The 22,454-nt window shown below is 35.2% G+C and overlaps 1 protein-coding gene across 1 annotated transcript in view; it reads right to left on the reverse strand.

The window, feature by feature from the left end:
* The window catches only part of LOC102690547 (vitellogenin-like), a 37,017-nt gene extending 15,594 nt beyond the window's left edge, over window positions 1-21,423 (reverse strand). Inside the window, exons 1-13 of the mRNA XM_069194530.1 lie at window positions 21,395-21,423; window positions 20,252-20,289; window positions 10,972-11,123; window positions 10,098-10,349; window positions 9,592-9,753; window positions 9,149-9,297; window positions 8,521-8,671; window positions 7,988-8,145; window positions 6,486-6,651; window positions 3,555-3,680; window positions 2,231-2,449; window positions 300-517; window positions 81-190 (exon numbers count right to left, since the gene is read on the reverse strand). Coding sequence (XP_069050631.1) covers window positions 81-190; window positions 300-517; window positions 2,231-2,449; window positions 3,555-3,680; window positions 6,486-6,651; window positions 7,988-8,145; window positions 8,521-8,671; window positions 9,149-9,297; window positions 9,592-9,753; window positions 10,098-10,349; window positions 10,972-11,123; window positions 20,252-20,289; window positions 21,395-21,423 — 1,930 coding nt within the window. The remainder of the gene's footprint in view (window positions 1-80; window positions 191-299; window positions 518-2,230; window positions 2,450-3,554; window positions 3,681-6,485; window positions 6,652-7,987; window positions 8,146-8,520; window positions 8,672-9,148; window positions 9,298-9,591; window positions 9,754-10,097; window positions 10,350-10,971; window positions 11,124-20,251; window positions 20,290-21,394) is intronic.
* Between the last annotated feature and the right edge of the window lie 1,031 nt (window positions 21,424-22,454).

The raw sequence follows: 22,454 nt of genomic DNA on the forward strand, positions 1-22,454 counted from the left end.
TAAGTAACTAGGAATTGACATTTACTGTATATCTGATGTTATGCTTATCAGCAATAAAAGGCTATCTAAGGATGGATGACATTTGTGCTTACCATGAAACCAATCAAAATGAAAAGCTTTGCTGTAACGGTAGCTTAGATGAGCAAGCTTGGGCCTCAGAATCTTCACAGCTGCACTGCAAGCAATAGACCTGTGAAAAATCAATGTAAAACATTGTAACAAAGCATATTATGACACATTGCATTGTATGGTAATTTATTATCTTTAAAAAAGATTTTAATTATGTTTTGACCACTCACAGCTCTTGGTTGTCAGGAGTAACAGATCTTGCAAGTGCTTCAATTTGTGAATAGCAGAAACTGGCTACTTGTAGGTTGGATTCCTTCAACAAATATCCAGTTATTGTTGAAACAAGAGCCATAGATGGTTTTGCTTCAAATATGACCAGGCAAGCAAACATTCTGACTTCAGCATGGATATTTTTATCCAAAAAGATTTTTGTTACAATGTCTTGTACCTGGGAAAGTTGATGAGGATACATTCAGCATTTTATTCAAAATATGAAATCTCTTGCTTGTCTCTACCTCACTAATCATTCCTTTCAGGTTTCATGGCAAAGTTCTTTGTCTAACTCTATTTTCCTGTTTCATTTATGTAAATGATCCTTATGGATCTATCCTGCTCTCCATTTATAGACACCCTGAAAAAATCAAATGTGGACTCTCAGCTTCTCGCCTGTCTCCTTCATCACTTTTATGCACATGCTGCACAGATTTCTTTCTCCTGTCTATTGCATATTTCCTCCTAAATGTTTGGTTTTCCAGTTACAGACTGGCTAGATTTAACATATTTTGATTCCCTCCTCTTTTCAGTAGATGAATCCCTATCTTTTAATCTTCATTCTTGTTTATTGAACTTCTTCAATTCCATGATATTTTAAGGTTTCCTGGTATGAACAGCTTGATTCAGGACCTGCCATAATATTTCAGTGGGGTTAGGTCCAAATTCTGACCTTCTCAGTCACAAATTCTAAACATTCTCTTCAGCCATTCTGTTGTAGATCCACTTGTAAATTTAGGATCATTGTCTTGGTGCATAACCTACTTTTGGCTAAGCTTCGGCTGATGAATGGATAGTCTGACATTCTCCTCCAGAATTTGATACATTAAACTTTTCTCATTGTGTCAATTGTTTACTTGTCTCTCCACAGAATATTGTCCCAGTGATCTTGTGAATCATCGAGGTGCTCTTTGGCTACCTTTGAATGAACACCAATGTTCTTTTTATGTTTGTTCCTGGCTATTGTCTCATGAAGACCATTCACCTCAGCCTTTTTCCTGATGGTTTCGCCAGAATTGCTGATATAGAAACAAATTCATGGTTCTGTCTATGGTGACAAGCCTTCTGGGTCCTGGTTAGCAAAGCATCCCCAAATTATGATACTCCTACCACCATGCTTGATATTCAGGATAAGATTTTTCTGTTAAAAGCAATTGTTTGGTTTTCACCATATAAAAAGTTTCTCATCTCATTGTGGCCAAAAAGTCCAAATTTGACTCATCAGTCTATAGAACAATCTTCCAGAATTTTTGTGGATCTTTCAGGGGTTGTTCCTAGATATCCTCCCATAGAAACCAGTCCTGTTCAGTCTCTTTTCCTCACAGTGGAAGCATTTATATTGACATTAACTGCGGTAAGAGAGGTATGCAGATTCTCAGATGTTATTCTGGGTCTTTCTGACTTCTTAGATGATTTTGGGTTGCTCTTGAGGAGATCTTGGCAGGACATCTGGTCCTGTGTACCTGTCTGACAGTGGATGGAAGAAGCCTCAAATTGTTTTGTAACCCTCTACAGACTGATAAGCATAAACTATTCTTTTTCTAGGATTCTCTTAAACCTTTTCCCATGAGGTGTTTCCAGTTACCTTTATAGAGAAGACCAAACACTCAAAATTTCTGACCATAAAATAGAGCATGGCTGCACTCAGTCCATATTAAAGCACCAGATACTAATTGTATTTACCCCTTTAACTGTACTAAATATATTATTTTACATACATCTATTCATTTTTTATACTTCATACACAACTGCAAATTAAAAACCACTTTTGTTTTCAAGAAAAATACATTTTCAATTAAACAATGGTAAAATTTAAGAAAATGTAATTCCCATAATTTTTGCTACTAATTTGCTTCACACTCTCCACTGCATTAAAAAAATAAATACGCACACTCTTGGGATCTTTGATGGCAATTTTTCTCAAAGCCAGTACTGCATTACTCTGGACTCTGGTAGGAAGCTGTGAAGCTCCAGAAGCAAATCCTGGCAGGAATTTCATAATGATCTTCATGCTGGCATATTGGCCTGCATTCCCTAATGCCTTCAAGTTTAGAATCATGTCTTCTTCATTGCCATTGCTGAGAGCATCAAGAGCAAGATCATGAAGAGGCTGTAAGAAAATTGAAGAGGAACAGAATATTTGTTTTAAACTATTTTTTGTTATTCAGAATTTCTCCAGGGTAGATGTTAACATAATTGTGACAGGATAGCGCCAGTCCAAGTTGATCAAGCACAGCAGTAACTAGTGTTGTTTGTCAGCTCCACGTAACTCACTGCAAGACTGCTTATTTCATACTTTAACAAGTGGCTCACTTGTATGCTACATGGACCAGACACAAAAGTTTTATAGTCTTACCTTCAAACTTATGTTGAAGTGTATCTTTTATTTTGTATTTAAGAACAAACTATTAATTTTTGGATTTCTCCTCCATGTGAGGTAGGGCTAAGGATATTACGACTTATTTCTTTTTCATTTCATTAATAACTCTTTTTTCATTTTTTTTCTAAAATGCTTTGTGGCTATTGGTTTTGGAAATCAAAGCATTCCAAAGGAACCTTTCCCATGTCCTGAGAAATGTCATTATTATTACAAGTTATATGCTAGGTACTCATCTTGAGATATCATGTTCTATAAGATGTCTTGTAACCAGCATGTTGCAATTAAGTAACTAAAAACTAAATTCTAACTAAATAAAGTAATGTGGGCGACAGGTAGTGTAGCTTTTGGTCAGTCAGAACCTTAATCATGTGGCTTCTGACAAGGATTTCCAAGATATATAATTAAATGAAGGGGATCACAACATGTACAACAAGGACATGTATTGGTTACAGCAGATTGACAGTTTCTCTGACATAACATCATAAACTAAAAGTATTGGTAAAAGACATGTTATCAACTACATGATCCTTAGCTGAAATGTGACACTGTAAATTTCAAATTTGCAATTTTTACATTGATATTTTTAAATCACCCAGTTTTGATGTTTTGGTAATTTGCTATTTTAAAATTTATCTCAATTTTAACTTAACCCTGTGTCAGGAGTTCACATTTTAAAATGCATCAACTGTAAAACAATGACATTTTGGAATGTGTGCTCAATATTAATGCTATAACATCTAGTGATGTTGACATGGTAACCGCTGTAATTTTTTAACAGCTGTAGGGAAAATAAAAAAAAAACAATAAGCAGCATTCAAATGATAATATATTGTACCTGCAGTGCGTTTCCAGGACAGTGCTCAGAGTTAACGCAGTACCTGTAGATCAGTGATCCATATGCAAGCATGGTTATTCTCCAGAGAACAGAATGGTTCTTGTTAAATGTGGTTTCAAGAAATTCCTAAAAAAATAATATAGATTTGAAAGATACTGTTATTGTGTGTTGTTTATATAATGACTGATCTGGTGGGTTTTTTTTAATCCAAGGGACCATATGTCCCTATATATGTAACACTTTCAAAGTGTGAAGTTCAATAAATTTCCACACTGGAGAACAAGAGCAAGAAAAATTAAGAGCAAAAAGTAAATAAGTTAATTCAATAAATTTACTCCCATAGACTGACTTCTTTCATATTGGCTTGTGGGTAGGACTTTATTTGTACTCTGTCTTAGAAATTTACAGCATGCATCCACCCTTCCCACTAAAGCAATTTAATTGCTGGAAGTGAGCACCTGCCCTTTCCCTGATTTCCAGTCCCCTTTCTGAGAATATATGTGTGCCATTTAAGGGTGTACCTTTGAGTTTGCTAATAATGTCCAAGACTGGGGGAGACCAGTACTGTCACATACCATTGAAATGTTCAGTCAATATAACCATGTTATGCTCAACATCTGGCAGACATTATACACATACAAAGCTGTTTCAGACCTTCAGAGAACTAGATTAGACTTAATCAGCAAAAAAAGGGCACCATGGATGACACAATTTTAATCCTGACCTGGCATAACTAGAACTGATGTTAGGCTACCACGAGTGACACTACATTCATTCCTATACTCAAGATATGGATTCACACAAACACATCTGAAACAAGCCATAGTACTGTCTGCTTCCTGGTGGAAAGCTTTTTAAAGAAGATCCCATTGGAGTGCTGATGTTTATACCCTATTGTGTAAGCTTTCTTGAGGTGAGATGTGGACCTTATATTGTCTGTTAGGATAGATTATATCATTTGACAGTTATGGGTTTGTCAGTGTAGGGACAAGACCTATTATTTCACTTACAATTCTGTGATATTGAGTATTTCTTAAAATCTTTGAGTGCCTGGACCAAACAGCCTGTTGCCTGTCACAGGAATGTATCTGTGATCGCAGCCACAGGATCATTTAGTGGTCTTTGCATGTAAGCAAGTGATTAACTTGTTTTTTGTATCAGGACAGTCCAAATACATTATCAGTACTCCCTTAAGATGGATGTACAGTATACTGCTGGTGCCTGGATGGCAGAAGGACACAGGCAAATTTGGAGATAACCCTAAAAGTCACAAGGTATGGTCAATCATACAACAAGATGACCAACCAGGGAGCTGCAGGGTGTTGGTACCCACTCCACCTGGTAGCTTCTTGATCAATCACTAACTGTATTTTCCCCAATTAAAAAGCAGTGTATCACTTCTAACTTGGCCACCCTCCTCTCTCTGCTGAACCAAATTGGCTGGCTGACAGTAGAACCACATGCTTGCCAAGCTTGTTGTTTGAATTTTGGGACTTTTTCCCAAAGCAGCAAGTTAGAGGGCAAGCCCATACATAAAGACAGAATTCTGTCCGAGGTGTAGCCTGCAACAGGACCTCATGACCAGCTAGCTACCACTGTGCATCAGCTCGATCACCAGAGCAATACAGTCGGACTTTACATCGACATGCCTGAATAGAGCATTATTCAGCAGTAACTGCAACACAGGGAGCAAAGCAAGTTTCTCCCTTTTTTTTTTATTCCCCCCGACTGAGCAGTCACCACCCTGTGCACTTTGAATGCTTTTTTGTACACATTGTTTCTGTGTATAAATAAATGTATTCCGTGTGTTGTAAATCCTTGTGAAGACTCCTTGTTGTCTCGGTAATTGATTCCTAAAACACCAAAGTAAACTCATGCAATTTACTGTTACAACTAAATATTGTGCCAGTTAATTCACAAACCCCCTACATCAGGGTTTGCACCAGGATTTTGACTGCAGAAGCAGCTAGTGGGAATTAAGTCAGACCAGTGACTTCCATGGATTGTTAGGGTAGGGTCACGAATAGGAAGTCAGGGAAGCCTTGAAGACATGGAGAATATAGGGGGATAGATTCTGTAGTGTAAAAGAATGAATGTAAGAGTTGCACTGGCCACTCTATAAGAGCTCAAATTCACAGTACAAACTATAGAGGAGGTACCCGTGCATGTAAGGCAATAAGTGTATGGGAAAACAAGGGACATGCAGGGGACTACATGTACAATAGCTCTGGTGAAGATTTGCACCGTTGCACTGATTTCACAAGAGGCACATGCAAGGTCAAAAAGTACCATACCACAGTATAAAATGCCCATCAGGTATGTTGATATAATGGTGCAAATAGAAGCTTGGGTGTAATACTATATGTATAGAAAGTGAACCTCATAGCACAAGGTAACATACACAGACAACAAAGCCTTGCTTCTTCAGCAATAGAAGTAGTGTCTAATATGTTAGTACTACTATTAGAGAGGATACACTAAAACTTTTCAGTTCTTCAGAAGTTAATAGTGTTTTTTGAAAAATGAACAACTGGGGCAAAAACCAGTGACAAAATTCTGTATGTTTTTGGATGCACAACTACTAATTTGTTTAAGAAAGCAAAATAGGTCACCTTGTGTGAAATGAAATTGTTATATGCTTGGAAAGAAGGTGTATTGTCATATTTACTTTATACCACTGTATGTACTTAATCAGGGATGGTTTTGGCAGCTCTGATACAAAAACTCAGTCTATCTGCACAGCAACCTTCTGAAATTAAATTTCCATTAAATGGCATATTTCTACTTTTCTTCAGTTTCTTCAGTAAAAAGTATTCAGACTTTTTTATATTTCTTATGGCTTCAAAATATGTATGTTAATACACATTCTATTCAGTTTCTGCAAGAATTATTGCATAATGTAATAAACATATGGCATATAGTTAGCCTTACCCGAGACTGTTCAACTGCTTCAGAATCAGGTGTGATTTTATTGAGTATTACGAGCAAAGCTTGTCCCGCTTCATTTGGTGTAATCTCTTTATTCCTAATTCTGTTTTTAACAAATGTTATTATCTTGGTATCTGAAATTGCAGTCATGGAGTCCAGTAGCCACCTCCTGTAAGTACAATATTCTTGATTAACACCGATTTTGTTTTTTGAAAGAACTATTATAAATGGCACAAAAAATTGTAAGCTCATAAATTAAGAAAAAAGGGGCAAAAAGAGATAATGAGGCAGATTTTTAAAATAAGAGGAAACATTCAACCATAGCCTCATTCCTTTTTGCAGTATGACAAAATGTATAACCTAGCCATATCTTTTTGCATAAGAATAATTTCAACAGATGGATGCCACCGAGTGCAATCACAGGGTATGTCAGCATCCACCTGTAATATAGATATTTTGGCTGTAGTTAGACAATGCAATAAAGGACATTTCAACAGTATCTTGAGAGTATTTACTGAGATGCTGTAAAACAGTGAGTTTTATGGGGCTAGTCAAACAAAAGCATTCCCTTACAGGAAGTCAAAGTAAGTCAGTAATACAATATGTACATGCTGAGTGCATCTGCCACACAGACGATCAAGACAAATCTCCACTTGGTAACACCGATATGGGGTTGCATATGATAAATTCTATATATAAGTTAAATAATTTTAATTATCTGCAACTGTCATCTAACCAACAGGCACCTCCAGCTAGAATGCACAATATAGCATTATTAATATATCTTGCAGAAGTATCCCAGCTTATAGCCTGCTACTGCTCTTTTACTTCATGTCAATGCACAATAGCATTTTGTGTAGTCTACAACAACATTAAAGTGTACACTGTGGAGAATCTAAGCCCATCATATAGATTATCCTTAGGGCAGCAAACTTTCATGTTTTTGCATCTGTATAGTATTTGCTACATGGTTGAAATATCACATTGCATATCATTGTTAAGTAAGTGACATAACAAACAACCTGCATAAATACAAATGCCGATATCGTTTCACAGAGGGGAAAAATCATTGGAGCAAAAGGGGAGTATACTGAAAATACATTAAATTCCTTCATTAGCCAAGTGTAACAATAAAAAGCCATGGAACAAAAATGAAAATAAAAATACAACTTTCATAATATCCTAAGAATACATAAACTGTCAGGATTCCAATAGATACATTTTCTTTCAATTATATTTATCAAAAAGACTGAAGTGGGGTTTATTTAGGTCTTTTGACTTTTTGCTTTTATGAAATGTATATAATACATATGAACTTATGAATATGTATATAATAAAAATGAAAACTTTCAAAGCACTGATTAAAATATAAAATGTAAAATTGACCGTTTACACAAGATTGTGATGAGAGAAAGTGTCAACAAAGTGAATATTTTTCAAAATTCACATTAGAGACTAAACAAACTAATCAGAATAATGGAAAATTGTTTTATGTATACATTTACCTTTTGTTTGTGTCATCAGAAGATTTTTTCCATACAGCCTCAAGGTTTGCAATTGTTGAACCACGCAGGACTTGATACAGCTTTAGGATATCAGTGGTTGAATTAGCATCTATCTGCTGTGTATTGGCCTGCACCAAGCGCTGAATTAATTCTGCAATCTGAAATGCATTATGTAAGAAGATGTAAGATTAGTTTATTAAATTATTTAATATGTTAAATACAATGATGTCTAAATTATTTTGTTTCTAACTTTATTTGTTAACTGAATTTCTTTTATAATTGATTATACAATATATACCTCTATGTGCAGCTCTGTGAGGTAGGCAATGCAATGAAATGCAATAAAGTTAATGACTTTGCTGAACGTTAAAACCATAATCATATTAATACTAAAAATGAAGCTGAAAACCACTTAATGATTCTGGTTAATTTATCATCTTTTAGAAACAGACACTGAAGAATAAATTTAAACATGCAAATGATTTGTTTTCTTTTAAGACTCATAAGATAATAATGGTGATTCATATCGGTACCTTGAACTCTGGGTTTTCCATTTTCATTAAAACTAGTGGTATTTGATTTAATTCACTTCCAAACTTGTACTTCAGATTTCCTTTGTTCTGGAGTAGTATTTTAGGTGGTTTCCCTTGTGCATCCTTCACATTTACTAGCACAAATGTTTTACTATAAAACAGATTATTTGAGAAAGTAAAGCAGAAAAAAAAATCTATGTAAAATATGTTCCATAATACCTATGAATTCAAACAACATCTTTGGAAAATGTATTATTGTTTGTTGAAGTTTTGTACTTCACTTTTCATATTCTAAATTATTCTTCCAATTCAGGGCAGTGACAAAGCAAGCAACAGACTCAAGGCTGGTACATTCTGATGTGATCCAATCCATTCCAGGACAAACACACAGACTTGCACTCACTCACACCAAGTGCCAGTTTGTCCAGAAGCCAATCAATATACCAGTATGTCTTTCAACTGCCAAAGGAAACTAGGGCAACCTGGAGTAAACCCATGCAAACACAGGGAGAACTCCCTGTAGTTCCCCAAAACAATAAATCCTGAATCCCCATGTTTCAAATAAGGTTAAGAAAATCATTAACTGGTACAAACCAACAATGAACAAGTCCATAAACAATTGACATACGTTGCCTCCAGTAGAGAAGTTCCTTCCTTTACATTGAATGGTGTAAATTGGTGCATTTCTTGTACATTTGCTTCAGTGATCAAGGCACCTTCGTCAGTTAGTTTCATGGTGTAGGTATATGTGACAGTTTCTTCTGCTTGTGAGCCTTTCTAAATGTATAATTACAGAACACATTAGTTATGTTTTAAGAGAAATAGCCTACTTTAGTACAGATCTAGTACTTCAGTACTTTTCTTCTTCAGTAATGTCATAGCATCATAACAAGTGTGTAAGAGAGACACAGTTGTATTATTTGTGCTTATTTCAAGGATGAAAAGTTTAAAAATTATGTATTTTTTCTTCCACTTGGTATCATAGCTGGCTTCTATCATGGTATTAATTACATTTGTTTTAAAATCCACATTTTTGAATGATTTATTTAAAAAAGAAAAAAATTATTTTACCTCTTTACAGTTTTTACATTTTGGAGCATTAGCTAGACCAATATACTTTTCTGCCTTTTCCTGACAATTTCTTAAGTCTGTTGATCGAGTGATATAGATTTCCTTGGATTTTTTGTCCTTTTCAATAACGTAGCTGGTATGGCAAAAGCCATGGATTCCAAGCTGCAAAAATAAATAAAGTGTTGTTTTGGTACACTTTTATCCTGTTTCAGATCAATATTCTTGACATAAAACCTTGTAAAAGTGAATATAGATCAAATGAAATATAGAATGTTAACATCACATTAGCAGACAAGCATAGTAGATTATTCAATGATCTGTATGAGAGGGACTTGATATACTGTATATACAGCTTATACTGTATATATCAAGTCTGTAAAGATTACTGTACATACTGTATATTTAGTATTGCTATAATTGTTCCGGTATAATACTTTATATTTTATCCTTTAATGGAGCATATACTTTCAGACAAAACAAAACTGTTTTAAAATAATGATACAAACCTCTTCAAGTTGATAAACAGCATGAGTGTTCTTGACTGTGACTTGTAGAAAATTGAGAATTCCTCTCACAATGTTCACAACTGTCTCAGAGACATTTGGTGCCGCATAGATGTCCTTAATTTGTCCTCTAATGTACTCAAATTTAATGGGTTGTGTAAGTTGTGAAGATATTCTGTCTGTCAGCTTTGGTGAGGAATAAAATCCACTCTTTCCAGGGATACCATTTAATTCTTCAACGGACAGATTGATAACCTATAAAAATAGCAATGATCAAATGAACATTTAGGGAAACTCCAGGCACTCCTGTTTGAAGACATTTCCTGCTGTATAACTGAAGTGCTAGGTTAGATAAAAGGGAAGACCTATTCTAAAGTCTACTTTGATTATTAATGGAACAAGAAATATCATATTTGAATAGCCATAAAAAATACTACACAATAAGAAAAACATACAGTACATGAACTGAAATTTCTGATTTTTCTAGAACAATATTTCTATGCTTTTGGCTGTTTTACTGTAGCATGGTTACATATTTTTCAGAAACATTTACTAAAATGTGAACTACACATATTTAGTAAGGGATATTAAGGCTTATTGTTATGTGTTTCACTATGGTGAATAACAGTGAAAACTAATCAAATTTAATTATCTATAAATTAAAAATAAATTTAGAACTGGCTACAAGATGCCCATGGATGTAAATCCAAGTTGCATCCGGAAGGCACAAATTCTATTTTTCCTTAACTTGCAGAATAATCATTTCTCTTGTAGGCTGTTTAATTCTCTAAAAAGACTAATTTGCCTATACTTTTATACTTGTTTTAACAGAAGTAGAAATATACAGTACACATAAAGTAATAGATATGTACAGTACCTTGAGAAGGAAGGTGTGATCTGCAATCCCGCTGATTTCTACCGAACAGGAGATTTTTAAGCCTGATTCCACCATATTCTTTTCAACATGTCCAATTCTCACGGTTCCCTCATAATTGTACTCATAGGTCTTTCTTGAATTCAGCCCTGGTTCTTAATCAAAGAATTGAATTAATGTATTGAATGAATGTAAGGAGAATGATGAGTAAGTAAATACATGTTATGAATTATTACAACTCACTTTATGAGTGATGTGGTGCCTCACAGGGCTCATCATTCTACCCAATTGTCCTGGAACTTCCTAAAAATTCTGAATTGCACCCTCCTGTCTCTTACATTTGACAGAGTTATCTTTACCTTTTATAACGTATTATATGTATTTGTATTGTATGTAAACTCATTAAAATGACAGTTCACCTTTTTTAGGTACCCACATAAAGATTCCTAAAACAACAAAGGTTTGAAAGTACTGTGTAATACAAGTAATGAATATCAAGAAACATTGTGGCTTGAGAACTAAGAAATGTTATTCCATGCTGAGCCTTCACAGCCAAAATGTTATGTTTTCTTTCTTCTCTTTTCAGCATGGAATAAACCTATCAGTTGTTCCTTTGCAGCTAAACATGCTGATGCAGCTACCCACCTGAACTAAGAAATGTTATTTTGAATAAATACCCTATCCTCCAGTGAAGTCAAAATAGTTATTTTTGCTAAACCCAAGCCATTCAAATTTGAGATGAAAATATGAATATGAGCCAAAGTATAGAATATCACCTTTTATTCTGGGTGTTTCTGGGAATTTGTGCTTCTAAAATGTTTTAGAATAATACTACTTTTTGTGTTCCATCCTACTATTTTAGCATACTGTAAATACTGGAACAAATTTAAGAAAATTAAAGTAATATAAAACTATTATTTGGTATTTGGTTGCAAATTATTTGCACACAATAACTGCATCAGGCCTGCAGCCCACTGACATCACCAAACTATTGTTTGTTTTGGGCAGCTTCTGACTTCAGTCTTTTCTTTTCAGCAAGTGAAATACATGCTCAATTGCATTTAAATCAGGAGATTGACTTGGCCAGTCTAAAACTTTCCACTTTTTTTCCCATTGAACATGATTGTGTTAACCATGTGTTTTGGATTATTGTCTTGCTACATGTTGGACATACTGACATATCTGTACATATTGACAGACAAGATATTCCTGTACACTTGTGAAATTATTCAAGTTGCTACAGACATTAGTTCCATCATCAATAAAGATGAGTGAACATCTGCAGTTCGTTCCACACTTTCAGCTTGCCATCACTTTAGAAGGGGTTTATTTTTGTCTCATCTGTCCATAATGTTTTGTTCCAGAGCTCCACTGGCTCATCTCTGTACTTTTTACAAATTGTAATCCTTCTATTTTTGGTGCTGATGAGTGGTTTGCATCTTGTGGCATAGCCTTTATAATTCTGATGAAGTCTTCATTTTGGTTTTGGCCCACTGACTCCAAAGGCAGATACCAAAAGGAAGAGAAAAGGCTAAATCCTATGGTTTTGAAATGGGGGGGGATAAAACACAATAACTGCTATTATTCTGAAACAGTACAATATATACACACATAAATAATCAGAAATTAAAGGTGACACTTGCATCCTATTAATCTTTTCATCCCAGATTTGAATTGCTTGATTATACAGCAAAAAAAAGGCAATTTTGACATCACTGTCTGAATACATATGGAGGGCAGTGAAGGTATATCTAGATGACTAATTTTGAGTAGTCTCATTTGTCTTCCTTTGGGTTTGCCATCCATTCGCCTTTGTTTAGAATTCTTTTGGAAAGCAAAATTCTTTCAGTAGCATAGCTGAAAATTGATACTGGTGGCACCATAATGCTATTTTTGATTCTTTAAATGCTCTACAAATGCTACTTTTGGTACACATACAGAAAAAAACACTAAAAAAACATGATTAAGAATGTATAGACAATATGCAGAATGAAATGTTGGGTTTTATTTCATTCTTTTTAATCTGTCTATGTATATCTTCTTAATATGTGTATTTATACCTATTACTACTATTCCAATTAAACAATTGATGTGCTTAACAGCTTGCACAATTTTAAAATGTTCTTTCAAATGTAATAATTCTATTACTGATTACAGTATACAGTATAATTTTCATATTTAAATGTATACATTTATTTATGCATGTATATATTTTATATGGTTTCAGTATAATCTTAACATCTACAGTACATACTGTTTATACCAGGTATAGTGTAAGCATATTACTGTATTTTCAGTTAGAACTCCATCAATATACACTTATAGCAACCAAAAAATATTAATTTCCACATATATAATCCACCCATCCATCCATTTACTAACTGCTTTATCTAATTCAGGGTTGTGGGGGACCCAGACTCTATCCTGGCAAGCAATGTACAGACTGTATGGCAGGATAAATCCTTAACGAGACACCAGTCCATCGCAGGACACACACAGACACAAACATGCACACACTCACACTTTTTCTAGAAGCCATTTAACCTAACAGTTTGTCTTTGCACTGTGATAGGAAACCAAATCCCCAGGAAAAAACCCACAAAACACTGTGAGAACATACAAACTCCGCACTTCTGGAATTGAACCCAGGGGCCCAGCCCTGCAACGTAGCAAAGCTAAACACTGTGCCACTGTGTTGCCCTACACATGAACTGCAAAAACATACTGTATACTGTACATACTGTATATATTTGTTATAGTGCATAAATGAACTATAAAAGTGCACTTAGGTTTACTAAATTTGATTACATTTTGATCTGACTTAACACCAGTCTTATTTTGAAATAACATTTAAATATTTATGGAATTTCAACATATTAACTGTATAATACTTACCTAAACTGGTTTTATCACATCCTAAAATAACACAGAAAGGAAAGAAATCAATGCCTTTAAATAGCCAAATATATATATTACATTTTAAAAGGGGTTCCAATCTAAGACAACTTACCCACTAAGGCTAAACTCACTATTAAGAGAAGTCCCTTCATGATAACATCTGTAATTGAGTCCAAAAGACTGCATGTGTATTATTTATAGAAAACTTGAGGGGTTAGAGTTTCTGAACTTCAGACTTTATATCTTTTGGAATTCACTGTCATCCAGTCAGCTCGGTTAAAATGACCCAGAGCACTGTTAATTTAATCATTTTGGTTTTCAGATATGGGGTGATATTCAACCATTTTCTGAATGCAAGGAAACATTTATAATAAAAAAATGAAAGAATTTTAAGATCAAATTTAGAAAACAGTCTATTCACTCTGAAAAAGGGTACTATATAAATGAAAACAGGTGGCATCTCTTTTTCAACAGATCTCTTGGTGATTGAAATATAACTATTATTCATATTTCACTGATTCAGCTGACTTTTCCAGTTCATGGGATTCAAGAATTAATAAGCTACTAACAACCATAAAAAAGATAGATAGAATTTTCTGGATGGAAAATGGGTAATTTGCCTCACTAATTTGGTTGGGTACCTTGTACCAGAAACTAAAACCCTTTGTCTAAAACATGTGTAAAAATATTTTGCTCTTAGACTTTTTTGCACTTTGTCTGGTTTCTTGTGTCCTATGGTTTGATTTTCAATGCTGACACTGAAGCAACAGGCATCATTAAGTATTTTTAATACTTGAATCAATCAAGATAAAATACTAAAGTATTTTATGATTTAAATAGTTTTAACCTTGTAGTGTTAATAGACAGGCCTTTATATCTAAAATCAACCTGCGTGGTTGATCTCTCTTATACTAATTAAACACCAATTTCTTTTTGTATAAACAGTAATGCACGAAAAGACACAACATATTCTAAATGAGGTGTCACGCATGCTTTAGACTGTCTCTGGAAGCTCTTTGTACATATCAATCTTCCTTTGTACTAGCATACACCAACTACCTCATCAGAATTATGTGAATCTCTGATTTTGTACCCAACATAATACACCTTCCACATTCTGTATTTGATTTTAAATATACAACGCATTGACAATTAAATAACGTAAGCAGTGGTAAAATTAGCAGCAAGAAACATTGCATAACTATTGTATATTACTGAGTCAGTGTGTGAGAGTGCTATGTTTAAGAGCATGCTAAAACTGGATTTAAACTACTGTCACTAGCACCCCTTAAAACCCCAAACCATCAACCTCTCAACCAATCAACTAATTACTGATTTCCTGGCACAGGGCTTTTTAACAATGTGGAAAGATGCTGCCATAGCAAGGTCATTCATTACACAAGATGATAAATAGAGAAGGGGCTCTCCCATACAAACCTATGGCAAGTGGGAACCTTAAACCCAGTTAAATATTTGTGCTAGACAGTGTGAGGAATATATGTAACACTGATTACCATGTTTAAGTAATTTAAGAGTTTAAAGAAGACAATTGGTTGGAAAAATAATGTTTTTTTTCACATATATGCAAAAGAAATTGAAGATTGAAGATGTTTATGTTTACATTTTTTTTAATTCTACAAAAGCAATATACAAAAACCTTGGAATCATCTTGAGACCCCAACTCAAGCACAATCACAAGTCAGGTATCAATTTTAGTACTTTTATCTTCTTTTCGGCATTCATCATTGGTTAGACCCTGAAATTTAACTTTTCAGTTGTTCAGTCTTCAGAAATCTTTTCTTTTGTCAATGGTTCGCTATACTAGGTGCTTAAAGGAATTTGAAACTAATGGAAACTACACAAATCAAAGGTTTCCAAACACACTCCTGGGGAACCTATGTAACCTTCTGGTTTTCTGGCTTTTCCTCCAACACAGGCTATTTGACTTTTTTGTTTGTGGCACATTTTTTAGTTTACTTTAAATTCTTTGATGACTTCTGAATTGTAATTGGTATCAAACCTCTACCTACAGTATGTCTGAGCCAAGCAGACTTCTGCAGAAGAAAAACAATAAGATTGATGTGAGCACACTGATATATTGACACCTGTTTCTATTTTAATAAACTGAGCACCCATTAAAAGCTGCTATCAGAACTATACCTTAACAACTCAGGTAGACAGACTAAAATTCTCTATGCTGAATGTTGGTAGAAACAATATGCTTCAAGTAGGGCATTTATGAAACTTAGGGCTTGAATTCTGTAACATATAAACCAAGCTTCAACAAACAAGCAGTTCAGTTATAAATGCAGTGGTAAAATTAGAGCTCAGTTTCAATGTAAACCCACATAAAGAGTAGAATATTCCCCAGGATTAAGGGAGGGCCACTGGCATACAGTATGTGATGTTTTGAGCATAAAGAAACAAGGGGATAGAAATTACATTTACTGTAGCAGCTGTAAATAGAAAATAAAGGTGAATGCTTCTCAAAAGGAAGATGTTTCATAGTTCATGTTTTATAAATCAACAAAAGAGATATTTCTGCTCCATCTAGTGACCAGACATAGTAATTTCAGTTTTTATGGAGACCTTTTTCCCTGTAAGTGGTAATTCAGTGCAATTTAAACCTGTACAATCATTAAACAGTTGACACATGTTACAGCAATGCAAGAGTTTCAACCTTTTTAAACATTTATGTAATGCAAATATTGATGAAAGGGATATGAAAAAAACATTAATGTCACCATGTACCAATAGCAGTTTTAATGTCAAACTGACATTAAACCTATCATTCTGAAGCAAGATATGCAAACATTGCAATAATAAATAAACTTTAAACTTATGGCATTAATTTCACAAAAAAAATATTTGCCTAAGCCAGTTCAATGTATTTAACCATTTTACTACAATAGCTGATGCGTAATAATAACAACAAAATACTAAAGTATAAATTGAATAGTAGATCACACAGTAAAAATGTGTTTATTAACAGACTTCACCAACATACTGTAAACCTTCAAGAAGCAGTAATCATTTTACCGTGCATTTTTAATGGCTGCATCTGTACATATATTTGTTTTGTTGGTCTGTGGTGAGCACTGTCCAAATAAACCACTTTTGCACCTACTGTAAGTGCTATTGCGGCTGAGCCATCATTCTGTTTTGAAAGAACTCACTTGGGCACTCCTCCTGCCCTCCATGTGACAATCAGCATACATGTAGCAGAGAAACCCAAATTCATGATGGTGGACAATCTAACACAGATGTACCATCTAAATATTTCTTTACTGTTGCTGTTACCGTCTAAGAAGAAACATGTTTCATTTTTGTCTCACTAAGAAAGACATCATCTTAACATTCTTTGAAAAAAATGTATTGTGTGCTGCTAAAACTCCCAACACAACACCCTGTGTAAAGCCTGAGTAAGTAAAACAACATTTGATTTAAACATAGATAAACTATAGTAGGGTTGGAAATTCCTTCTCTGTAAACCATATTCAGCAAGAAGAAACAGCAACTGATAAGGCCTGCGGACACAGAGAAAACATGCGTGTTTTAGAATCCCAAAGATTATTCAGAGTTGAAGGCCAATTATAACCACCTGCTTGTAGAAAACATTGATAGTTACGTAGACATCTCCTGATTAAAAGTAGAGGTTTACTTAACCAATAGATATTAAGTAAGAATTAAGTTTTTTTCTGTTTGAGAGTTAAGCTTTTTGTTTTCCTTATCAAGTAAAGTGAATAAAAGATCAACTGTAACTCTTCTTTTTGGGAAACATCTTCCTAATTACAGTCAGAGTGTTTCTCCTTGGCCGATTACACAATAAACTCTTCTGCTCAGCAAAAAAGGTCTCCAGTGGATTTTTACTCTACAACTGGATCCAAACCAAATAAGAGATGTTGCAATGATCAGTAGATAATTTTCACATGATCCAGTAGAATACCATGATTGACAGTATAAAAACATTACACTTAAATCTAGAAGGAAAAGTATATTAAATGGCTCAAAGTCAGAAGCCATCAATAGAGTATCAACTACTGTACCTTAACAAGTGATATTTCGGTCCAAACTATTTGTCTAAACATTGGCTAAAAATGTTTGCAGTGCTCATTTGATGCAAGACACGGTGGTAATTGAACTGCCATTACTCATTCCAGAATCTGTGTGAGAAGTGGTGAATTGGAAATATATCTGCAGGTGTTATGTTGTTATGGGTCTTGGCCAGCTTTAGCCCTACACGCAGAAATCCAAATTTAATTTCAGGACTTGTTAAAGAATTTAATGGCAGTTGGACAGAAACAGAAATCTAGCTTTGAGAAAGGGTGTTGTGACTATGTTTAGATAAAGATTTGTTCAGCCCCAAAAAATGTGAATTCATTTTGAAGACTGCAACGTTTCTCTTCTTCTGAAAATGTTTTTTCTCTTTTACTTGAAGGTTGTTATAATCAATACAGAATACTCCCTCCTTTGGTATTCTGTTGTCATATTCCCATTTTAAACTTCTAACCTAAGCATCACTGAAAACTTCTAAGAAATATTACTTGTTGGTGCTGTTATAATAGTAGTTGGCCAGTGGGGAGGAGCATTAATAAAGTAAAATAATTAATTTTACAGTCATCCTTTTGTAGCAGCAAGGCTTATTAAAATACAGGAATTAAGCTTTCTGTTCCCTTGCCAGTCCCTCTCTCCTTCATCTCAGTGGTGCTTGATACCGAGAGAGGCCATTCCATTTGGCTCACAATTAAGGTTTTTCTAGCTGAGAGAGTGTCCAGATAAAGAGCAACTCCCAATTCCTGATATTCTCCAGGAACCTTAATAAATGCTCATGTCGGTGCCTTAAAGTCTGAGATTCCAAGGGAAAGTGTTATTCAAAGTTGGTTTATGACCCTAAGGTCAGAGGGCATGGTTACTCATCATCAGCCAATCAGGAACTGGTAGGATAGGTTAAACCCACGTGGGTCTCTGATGCCCATGAAACTTTCAACCAATGAACAACCTGCAGTTCCTCTAGGTAAAAAAGGCAACACAGAGCGCCTGTAGCACACGGTTCGCAGGGCAGAACAGTTGGGAAGCGCAGAACAGTTCCCAAGGGAACACAGTTCCCAAGTGCAGGACATTCTCGCAGCGTGCCTGCTGGACATTCAGCCTCAGGGCTCCATCTGAGCATCCTCAGACTCAGCCCAGACCACCACGTAATGGCCAGTGTGTCCGAGTGCAGGACTTTCCTTTGTTCTAAGAGTCGAAGACTGAGGTTGCGTAACCAAAGGATCCACCCGAGGTTAGCATTAGCAGCCAGCCTCGTGAACAGGTCGGAACTATGGACAGCTGAATCACTATTCAGAACTAGCGCTTCATCAGGAAGGAACCGGTCTTCTTCCTGACCTGCTGGGACCCGCAGTCACTCTTCTCTTGTGCACAAAATCAGCGCCACTGCTTGGCACCGAGCCAGAGAGCACTGATTGGACAGCAACCAGCCTGCCACTACTTCCTTGTGTTTGCAGGAGATCTGTAACTCCACAGATGGATGAGTATGCATTACCGCTCAAGACTTCAATTGTTATCTCAACCAGTTGATATCAATTTTATTCCTAAGAGTGATGTACTTGCTTTTGAGTATCTAGTGTAGAAGTTGTATCCAAGTTCATTTACGAAACGGTCTAAATGAATGATATACTGAGCATTTGTCCCTCTTGGTATTTGTAACTCTTCGTGACTGAATATATGTCTTTGGTATTCTGCTAACCCTCATGATAAGATCTGTTATGTTTATATGCACATTTTATGTATTAATACATGTATTCTTGTGTATTAGTACCCGTGTGTGCATTGTTTGAGTTATCCCACAAGGTTGGATTCTAATACCATGAAAAGAATTGTTTTGTGACTTACTGCTGCAATTAAGAATTGTCCCAGTAAATCCACAACCCCTACATTACTGGTGCCTTCTGAGAGGATACTACACTTTTAAGGACAGGAATTAACCTTGTTGCTCTTCTTTGAAGTGACTCCAAAACAGGACTCTGGCAACACAAAGTATACAAAGTATTTTAAGTGATCAGCGTGTAATCTTAAGATAATTTACCTTAATTTAAAAATTTAAACCCTGCACTACTGTATTCATGATAAGCCCTTCAACTTCATTACATTATCAAGATGAGACAAGTACAGAGGTAATATCAATACCTCTAAAATTCCAACACAAATGAACATGTAGTTTTATAGTGACCACACTTAGTGACAGTTTGTATTTGATACTCTTTGTAAAATCAATTATGGGACATTTTGGAGTGCAGATGGACTAGTCACCCAAGAAAATGAATTTATCAGCCAAAGAGTTGGCAAGACAGTCAGGAAACAAATACTGACCTCAGACACTGCAGGCCCAGAATGTTGCTTATGCCTGTTTCTTTTTTTGTCTCACTAAGACAGACATTATCTCAACATTCCCTGATCAATTTAATTGTGTGTTTCCCCAGACTCTCTGAAAACTGATCTATTTCCCAATTTTATATCTGTGTTTGCTACTCTAGGGACCATGGAGTCTTGCCTTCAGCGGTTGGAGGAAAATATTGCAGCTATCTGCTTCCTGTTGATAAACAAAATAAAAAGATGGATATCTTCCAAGAGGTATAATGCCAGAAACACTACAGCATCACTATGTTAAAAAATAGGTAATTTTGCTTAAAACCCATCAGGCTAAAATACAGGAGTCTGACAATATAAAGTAATGTCCATCTTCCCAGCCTACCGGACGGTATTGAGGGAGATGATTCTAATTGTTTTTCAAAGGTTTCTAACTACATGACAGCCTTCATTGGCCTCCACCAGGTCCGTTGAGGTAGGAAAAAAAATATGGTGTAGCATATTTGGTAATTTTTCAGGATTTGTTTTGTGGAGCTGATATTTTTTCCTTGGTTCATGTGTGCTGCACTTCGGGTTGTTTTAGCTTGTAGTTATACTTTGTATTACAGGTATTACGGTACTACAGTTTGTATTACTGGTAATTGTGGTGTCCATCGTGGCTTTCAGTTTAGAAGATTTTACTCTGTGCCCAACTCTGGAGCAGTTTGAGAAATGTGGCAAGGCAGATGTTTTATGGATAGTGGGTTTTGTGGGATGTATCAGATGTTAAATTGAGTAAGGGATTCAACCCCCACTCCCCAGACAGATAAAGGTGATAAAAATCCATTTAAAAGGGTGCAGTGAGTTAACACAAACTCTAACAGAGCCGTCAGTAAGAACAAGGTGGCTTTCTGCTCAATTACATTAGAGCTACAGTACAGTCAGATAGATTTTAAATTCCTTAAGCAACATTACCTGTTTGTCAAATTCACCTACTTTGCGCAGTACACGACTTCTGAAAAGGTACTTTTTTCTCTTCAAAACTCATCAAAAACATATTTTTTATAATTAATTTCATAATCATAATTTATAAACTTGGACGAAATGTGTCAGGGACTCATTCATATCATAATCAAAACACCTTGTCCTACCCCCCTAAACCCACCCCCCCGCCGGGTCTCACCTCCCACTGTTCCACCACGCGAATCCCATGAAGTCAGATCCACAGATATACCAAAACAGTAGCACACACAGCAATGAAAGGCAGTGAGTTAGTATACTGCATAAATATACTGTATATATAGTATGATACCATATGGTTTCAAAGTGAATACAGAACACTATGTGTGAAATATTTTTCTTAATCAAAATTTAAAGTTAGATTTCTTGTTGTTTAATTTTTAATTAAGACAAAATAGAAATTTATATAGCACTGTATACACGAGGAAGTGTATTGAATGTCTAATGGTCTAACCCCATTTTCTCCGTTTTGATTAAAATCACAAATGCGTGTTTAATTAAATGCCTTTATTGATTCACAATCTGACAATGCAATGTAAATCGTTATCTTTGCATTCTAAGTCCATTACTTCACTTTAAGCATAGCTTTCTCACTATTCCTCACACATTCTCACACTTCCTCGTGATCATCTTAGAATCGTTGAGGAAGCTGCAAGTTTTTTTTATACATAGCATTCAGAAATACAATCGAGAATAGTTTTGTGGTGTATGCATAGATTAAACTTTTCTAAAATGTATAACAAAATTCAATACGATTAAAATCTGTAATCTGTAATCTTTCCACGTGTAATGTCATTAGAAAGTACAATAAGTTCCTGCTTTGTCTAACGATGGTTTCAAAAAAGAAACCTGTGCCTAATGATAATTAAGTGACTTAGAAATCAAAGAAAATAATTTACGTTGTTTAATTTTAAACACTAAGTTATGAACACAGACGCAATTGGTGCTTTAAAGCCATTGTGCAATACTGAACTCTGCGCTTCCTCCTTCCCGGTGCTACCTCCCCCTCTGACAAAGTGCAGTGGGCAGCATGCTGTTTTCAGAGCCACTTACTGGGGAAAAAAGACCTGCTGATCTGTTCTACATACCAGGAAGAGAACAGAATATGATTTTTTCTATTCGAAAAGTACATTGTTTTTATGAAATTAGTGTAATTTAAACGTTTAATTAAGAAGTAAAAACCTTACAGCGTAGACAAAGATTCTAAGTTGATCATGAGGAAG

Source organism: Lepisosteus oculatus, chromosome 9 (assembly GCF_040954835.1).
Source record: "Lepisosteus oculatus isolate fLepOcu1 chromosome 9, fLepOcu1.hap2, whole genome shotgun sequence".
Lineage (NCBI taxonomy): Eukaryota > Metazoa > Chordata > Actinopteri > Semionotiformes > Lepisosteidae > Lepisosteus > Lepisosteus oculatus.